We start from the raw sequence: 7,908 nt of genomic DNA on the forward strand, positions 1-7,908 counted from the left end.
AGAGAGGCTGCGATAGTGAGAGGCCCGCGCACCGCGATGAAGAGTAGCCCCCACTTGCCGCAACTAGAGAAAGCCCTCGCGCAGAAACGAAGACCCAACACATCCATAAATAAATAAATTTTTTTAAAAAAGGAATATAGATATATATGTATAACTGAGTTACTTTGCTGTACACCTGAAACTAACACAATATTGTAAATCAACTATAATTCAATTAAAATAAATAAAATTCAAGTAAAAATATGTAAAAGGAAAGAAAAGAATGATTTGTTAAAATTCGCGTGATTATTTTAAACACTGGAAGCAAAAAAGATTTATATTTCATGTTACATTGCCACTTCTATCATACATCTGTGTCTGTGTGTCCGTGTGTGTGTCCGTGTGTGTGTGTGTGTGTGTGTATGGCACCGTGGTGGGAAGTCTCCCAGGGAGAGAGAGAGAAGTCTGGGAGGGGCATAGTCCGGGAGGCCCGTTTTGTTCCATTGATAACACGTTCAGTCACCGGGAGCCGGCTAACACAGACTAATCTTTCTTGCAGTCATTCCCTCTATCTTAACAAGGCTCCACTACCTCACCCAGAACTCGGTAAGTTCAAAGTGCAGTAAAAGTGCGTTTTTCCAAAGAATAATCTGAAATGACATTGTAGATAATTTACTGGAGGGTGCAGAAGGGAGGGGGTGAAGGAAGGGGTGGAGGTGGTAATTATCAGGCATCGCTTTGCTATCATATTTGCAATGGGGAGAAAAACCTCAATGTGCAAATCGTTTCAAAAAGATTAGACAGTAATTGGCCTTTTCCCAGGAAACCTTTTCATAGGGGCCGCTCACAAGCTGCTGCTGCCCACTGAAAACCGACGCCCAGAAAGTCTGGGGAGGGGGATTGGCAGGTGCCTGTGCTTGGGCCAAGGGCTGTGCCCGACTCAGTCAGTAGCCGTCTCTGCCTCTGTCCCCAGGTCCAAGGGATGCTGCTCTCCTGGCCCTGCTACCACTGAAGGGCTCAGGGGTCCCTGGAAAGCCGACCTGAGTGCAGACACCACGAGCCATGAGTCCTCTGTGGCTGCGAGCGTCTCTCTCGTTGCTGCTGCTGCTGCTGGGTGGCTGCCTCCTCGAGGGCGCCGGGAGAAACCAGGGCGCGGCCGGCAGCGCGGTCGAGTCGGCCCCGGGCCCCGCGGGCGGCTCCTCCGGTCGCTTCGTCAGCCCCGAGCGGCACGCGTGCAGCTGGCAGCTCCTGCCGCCCGCCCCAGGGCCCGTGGCGGGCAGCGAGCTGGCGCTGCGCTGCCAGGGCCCGGACGGGGCGCGCCACCAGTGTGCCTACCGCGGGGAGCCGGGGCGCTGCCCGGTATATGCCGCCAGACGCTCGCACTATTGGAAGCAGGTGCTGGGTGGGCTGCGCAGGAAGCGACGGCCCTGCCAAGACCCCGCGCCGCTCAAGGCCCGCCTGTGCGCGGGCAAGAAGGGCCGGGGCGCGGAGCTGCGCCTGGTGCCCCATGCAACCCCATTCGTCAGCCCTACTGGGGCGGGCATTCCCCGGGATCCCAAGCTCCGGGCCAGGAGCCGGGGGCAGCCCCGAGAGGCCGCGCGCGGCCCCACCGCAGGGGCCCCGCCTCCCCCGAACGCGCCGCCCAAAGGGAAGCCCTCTGAGAAGAAGACCAAAGGAGGCAAGAGAAAGGCTGCCTGGGACCCAGACGAGGAGCGACCTCTGGGGACCCGGCCCGATCCCGACGAGCTGGACGAGAACGCAAAGCTCACGGAGACCTACTGTGCTGAGAAGTGGCATTCCCTCTGCAGCTTCTTTGTCAATTTCTGGAATGGCTGAGGGTGCGGGCCTGGGGAAGGAAGGGGAGAGGGAGGGAGGGGATCTGTGCGCAGCCCGGGAGGGGAAGCTAAGGGCATCCTAGGCCACGAGATACTGGATCGAGAGTGGGGAAGAGTCCAGGTTCTAGAATGGGTCTGGGGGTTGGAGGTGGGGCTTGGGATGAGAGTATAAAGGCTCTGGAGAGTCTCTGAGACAGCAGGGAAGTTAAAAATTATTAAGAGTCGACCCTGATTAAGAGCAGAAGTAGTGGAAACAGAAGTAGGCAATACCCTAAATGTGCAAACACTGTAGGCTGGGGAGAGAGCCGGGTACAGAGAGAGGCTGAAAAGATAAGTGGGAAAAAGTGACTAAGATGATGGGACTCTCGTGTGGGAAGCAGGATACAATGTACACTGTTTAACACATTTCTATTAAAATATACTCATGAGCAACTGATAACCTGAGCCAGGTTGAATTTTCAGTGTCGTCTCACCTACTCAGCTGACAAGATTACCAACTTTTTTTTCTCTTTAGGAATTAGTATGAACTTGGGTGCTCTCTCCTGTCATAGACGATCCCTATAGGGATCGAAGGCATTCAGAGCTCAAAATTGACCCAGGAGCTTCCCTGGTGGCGCAGTGGTTGAGAGTCCGCCTGCCGATGCAGGGGACACGGGTTCGTGCCCCGGTCTGGGAAGATCCCACATGCCGCGGAGCGGAGCGGCTGGGCCCGTGAGCCATGGCCGCTGAGCCTGCGCGTCCGGAGCCTGTGCTCCGCAACGGGAGAGGACACAACAGTGAGAGGCCCGCGTACCGGAAAAAAAAAAAAAAAATTGAGTCCAGTGAAAAGGTTTTCAGGATGATTGCCTTTGAATTCTTTTAGAAGTGCTGCTTTTAAACAGAGTGATGCCTAGTGTTCTGAAACTTTCCTATTAACCTTCCAAATTCAGAAGTGAATTATAGAAGTTGAGCGCTCCAGTAAGTTTTAAAAAACAATTCTCTTTGTATTTGATCGTATTTTTTTTTTTAAGCTAGAACGTAAGTACATATCTCAGAGTCATTTGGACCGTTATGGAAGTCATCTCTCTGTTTCATGTAATTAATTGTTAACATATTTCATTTTAAATAAGATGAAATGATAGACTTTGCATATGTTAGGTGCTCAATAAAAACTATGGCTAGATTTAAAGAACTGGCAGGACAATGGAAATTTTGACTGCATTTGATCTAGTTCTGAGTATACCTTGAAGTTAGTTCCTAAAAAATCCTGAATTGTTGGGGAAAGACAAGAACAAGTCTTCATAAGGGAAAATCACAAACTGACAAACCCTGGGTCCTATTATTGCTCTGTTTGGCCTGCATGCAGTTCTCTCATTTTTCCACTCTTCCTCCCTCCCTCCCAATTGGGATTTGTTGCTAGCATTTAAAAATTAGATAATTTCATATAAAAAGCCAGATTTCTGAATTGTCTTGTAAAATTAGATCTAATGACATTGGACACATCTTTCCACATTGCAACAACTGGCTGATGCTGAATATTGGCTGACCTCTTTAGATTAGATATATTTTCTTGAGTTTTCCCACTGCTGCTGCACGTCTTATAAATTGACTTTATTCATTTATATTACAGTGCTGAACCCATGAGACATTTAAGCCACCACCAGATATAAGGGTTTTTGGCTGACCTTCTGTTTTTCTTACCTCCTCTCCTTTAAAATAATGGTAAATGCAACAATCTTACAGATACTGAACATCTGAAATTTTTCCTCCTTGACCAGCCCTTAGAAAATGTAAACTATCTTTTACCTATTCTGTACATTCTTCACACAACTGGCAAAACATTCAGATTGACCATAGCTTCACGCCACGTTTATGAATCACATTCTGAGTAACACTGACCATTAGATAAAATTCATCTTGGCCAAGGAAAGGAAGCTCAGAGTAGCTTGAGACCACCCCCAAAGACAGGAATGCAAGGTTTGAGGGATCTTAATTCCCTGACCAGGGATCGAACTTGGCCCCCATGCAGTGGACTGCCAGGGAATTCCCCAAAGGGATTCAGTCTTACAGGGCACTTACACAAAATGGTGATCAGAAACTCTCCATCTCAGCTGGGGGCCATATAAAAAGAAATAAGCAAGAAATGTGTAGTTGTAGAAGGGAGAATTATCTCATGAGGAGAACAAAATACAGTGCTTGCATCCCGGACGGGTAAGCAAGAGGGTATGTGTGCTGTCCTTCGATGACAACGACCTGGAAGGAGATGAGAATGTTTCTGGTCTTGGAGGCTTGGGGACACAGCTGCCCTCCCAGCTCCATGGCTTTCTTACAACTTCAAAGAGCATCTCTCCTTACTTCCTGCCCGATACTTACAGCTGCAGAGCTTTGATGAACTTACCCCAAGTTTGTCCCTCCTGTGACCTCTGGCTCACCATATTCAAACTCTTCCCCATTTCAATTTTTAAAAGCAGGCATAAAAGCAGACCAAAGCCCTCCTTTCCCTTTCGTAAAGCAAGACAGCTGCTTCAGCCATATTAAAATTATTAGGCGGTCTTTATATACAGACAACAGCAGTTAGAAAAAGATAATGTAAGGTGCCATTAATAATAGCAATCCAAGGTAAAATACCTAAGAATAAATTCAATAAAAAATATACAAGAGCTATGTGAAGAACACAGAAATACTTCTGAGGGCAGAACAGAAAGACTTGAGTAAATGAAAACATATGTGGATTATGATTATGATTAAAGAAGCCTTAACATTTAAAAATGTCAATCTGTAAATAATCTATACATTTAAACATGATAACAACAGACTACCAAAATGATTTTTTGGTGTGAGAATTGGGCAAACTGATTCTAAAATTCCAAAGGAAAACAAAAATGAATTTGGGGGCTGGAGGGGTGCAGGGTTGTATGTTTCAGAGAGAGAGAATAAAAGGATGCTTTCATTAAGGTTAAGGGTACAATTTGAAATGGTTAAATATAGAATCTCCCAAAGGACTGCTGGCAGCACAGTGCAAAACAATGTAAATGATGTGAGTGGACTGTTTCTAGGTAACCACAGGGACACTCCATAGAAGGCCAGAAGCTTCCAACCAGCACTTCAGTTGACTGTTGCCGCCTCTGAGCTGGGTGGTCATGTGATCGTGGTGGGGCTGAGGACCCTAAACCTTTGATCCATATGTTCTTTTGTTCCCATGCATAATGATCACAATGAGAACGATTCTTCTCCAAATCGAGACAGGGAGAGGGCCCTTATGCATTGATTTTAAGATGTGGGGAGAGAGGCGAAGGGAAGATGGCCAGTGTGGGATCCCCAGGAGGGTGAGATGTCACAGTTTATGTTTAATCATGTGTTAGTATTCCTTGAGAGTGCCACAGGATGAAATGTTTGCCAGCATTTAGAGGCAGCTCTTTACCTTCTCTCTTTTCTCCCTTCCTATTATTACTCAAGGCTTGGGAGGGCTCTCGATTAAATTTTTAAAAAGCAAAGCAAAAGAACACACTACACAACAGAACACACACACACCATACACACACACACACACACACACACACACACACACACACACACACACACAGAGGATTGGAGTATTTTGAAAACTTACTGCCGGCAGTGTGCCCAGAGGAGAGAAGTTGATTAGGAGAGTCACATCTTTCATTCCTTAGCTCACACCAGCAGTCTCCACCATGTGGGTATGCAACCAGCTTCTCAGATGGGTTTGGATGTTCCTGCAAAGCCCTGTTAAAATCCACAACATAAACCTTCAGGAAAATCTGGAGGGTGAAATCACTTTGAGTAACTGTGAATGGCTGGCACCTACACTGTTATAAAAACTTTGAGTCACTGAGAATGAAGGAGGACCTCAGTGTAAGAGGACAACACGTATGCCTAAAAGCAGGTGGGCTGCCTTAGGAAGGCTGGGGGCAGATTGAAGGCTGGAGAGCTGAAGTTATTTGCAGGAGGGATAATTAGCCTCATGGGACCAGCTGGTAGGATGTAAGAGGGGATGGGCCAGAAGGGGCCTCAACTGAGCCCCTTCCACTGCAGCCTCGAAATTTGGCTACTGTTTAATGGTAAATTTGTTCAAAATAGTAGAGGAGGTCTTCTCTTTTAATAGTCATGAAGTTTCATTTGCTGTTAAAAAATAATAACAACTATTGTTTAATGTCAATGGTCTTCTTGAATTTTGAAAATAACTTAGAAAACCATTTAGACATGACTGGTGTGTTATTTTGGTAACGAATGCAGTTCCACAAAATTCTATATCAATAACATAAAAGTCCCTTTGTTTACCATTCTGTTGTTTATCTCAGAGTTTGCCATTAGATCCTAATTGAAATTCATAGACTTCCTGGTCCTTGTTAAATATTGAAAGTGAGAGCTCAGATCTAAGAGTGAGAAGGGTTAATGAGCTTGTGAACTTGTGTTGGTGGTCTGTTCCCAAGTCTGAACCCCGCATGTGTTGGGGAATAATGGCTGCTTATTAACCTCCCAGGCGGAACAGCTGGTGGGTATCAAAGACACCCTGCACTACATGGTGTTGCTTAAACTGACTTCCCACCTAACCCCCAGGAATGCGTGCCAGGTCCCCAGGGAGGGGTGGGTTGCACTAAACCCAGGAGCACATTGAAAGAAGGTCTGTCCCACTAGTCTCTCTGGAAATGTACCAGGGGACCCCTTGGCAGTAAGGGATTGATTCTCAGAGCTGTGGAAATAGGAGTGGGAATACTACAATTATTTAGGCAGAGATATCACTCCAAGTAGCATTTCCCTCTTTAGGTCCTCCTCCAACATTTGCAGGGCCTGGGGCAAGAGTTCCAATGGAGGGAAGTCCACATATGGTATGTCTAAATATTAAATAATCATAACGCAAGCTAATAAATATAGTCTATCCTCCTATCTTGGCTATACCTTTGAACAACAGAATTTTAAATATATACGTATGAAAACTATAATTTTTATACGATTGAAAGTTGGTAAAATGTCAAAGACAATTAAATTTAGTGATCATGGTGCATGTCTGGGGTCCTCTTGATGGGCTGGTGAATGATGGATGAGTAATAGTGACCTATATAATTCACAAGTTATTATATTGTAATTTTTTGTCTTCATTTCAGCAAAATTGCTAATTATGCTGTTTGGATTATAACGGCAAGATTTGTGCCAGAAATGCCAAACTACATAATATTTTTGAGTCATCTTGGTTCTTAGGTGGCTTTTTACTAATTTCGATTTTGAGAAACTTCATTCTGCTGAGGCAGTAGCAACTGAATTTGTCAATGAATTTCTTAGATTCAGAAATGAACCCGAAATTTTATAAATCACATTCAAGTACTGTGTTGGAATTGCAAATGATAATTAACATTATTACAGAAAATAGCATAAAATATTTAATGTATTTGTAAAACATTTTAATTTAATCCTATAAATTACCATCACTTATACTTCAATGTTTCATCTCTTAAAGCAATATCTAGAACCATTCAATATTAAATTCAAAGTTTCCAATTTGTTCAAATCTCTCTTCAGTTGACAGGATACCTTGCTCTACAAAGGCCAGAAAATAGGCTCTATTGAAATTAGTTTAGAATCAGTTATGAATAAATCTTTTCCTTCAAAGTCATGCAAACATTCTTTTCCATTTTGATTTCCTTATGTTTTATTAGAATGTCACTTTTGTTCATATGTCACATGCAGTTTCATTCAATTTAAATAACCAATTTTCACTAAAATTTAAAAAGTATTTTTAATTTTTAAAAAAGTGAAATAGGCAATCTTGAATCTATATGTTGTTCTTATAAGCTTTTGATAACCTTATTAATAGCAAGTGATATACCAAAAATAAGTACAGAGAGAGCACATTTTAAATTAATTTCATTTTCTATCACCAACTACAATTTGTTCTTCATTTGAAGATGTTTCACTTAACTCATCTCACACATGTTCTGTCTTATCTAGCTTAAGTCCAATTGCTTTGGCACCATTTCATAGGCTCTCACATTGTGTGTCAGAAAGGTCAATTTTAATAGGTACTTCATCAAGATGTGACATCTCTGGGCAGATCCAGAAAATAGAGCATATAATCTTTGAATTGTTCCAAAGAATGCCA

The 7,908-nt window shown here is 44.0% G+C and overlaps 1 protein-coding gene across 1 annotated transcript; it reads left to right on the forward strand.

Annotated features, from left to right (window-relative positions):
- Nucleotides 1–911: 911 nt before the first annotated feature.
- On the forward strand, nucleotides 912–1,815 carry FGFBP3 (fibroblast growth factor binding protein 3). Its single transcript, XM_059055479.2, has one exon. The coding sequence runs from the start codon at nucleotides 1,042–1,044 to the stop codon at nucleotides 1,813–1,815; it is 774 nt and encodes a 257-aa protein (XP_058911462.1). The 5' UTR covers nucleotides 912–1,041.
- Nucleotides 1,816–7,908: the final 6,093 nt, after the last annotated feature.

Source organism: Kogia breviceps, chromosome 2 (assembly GCF_026419965.1).
Source record: "Kogia breviceps isolate mKogBre1 chromosome 2, mKogBre1 haplotype 1, whole genome shotgun sequence".
Lineage (NCBI taxonomy): Eukaryota > Metazoa > Chordata > Mammalia > Artiodactyla > Physeteridae > Kogia > Kogia breviceps.

Excerpts from the sequence above, each read along its gene's own strand:
- FGFBP3 (XM_059055479.2), top strand. The coding sequence starts at position 1,042 with ATGAGTCCTCTGTGGCTGCGAGCGTCTCTCTCGTTGCTGCTGCTGCTG.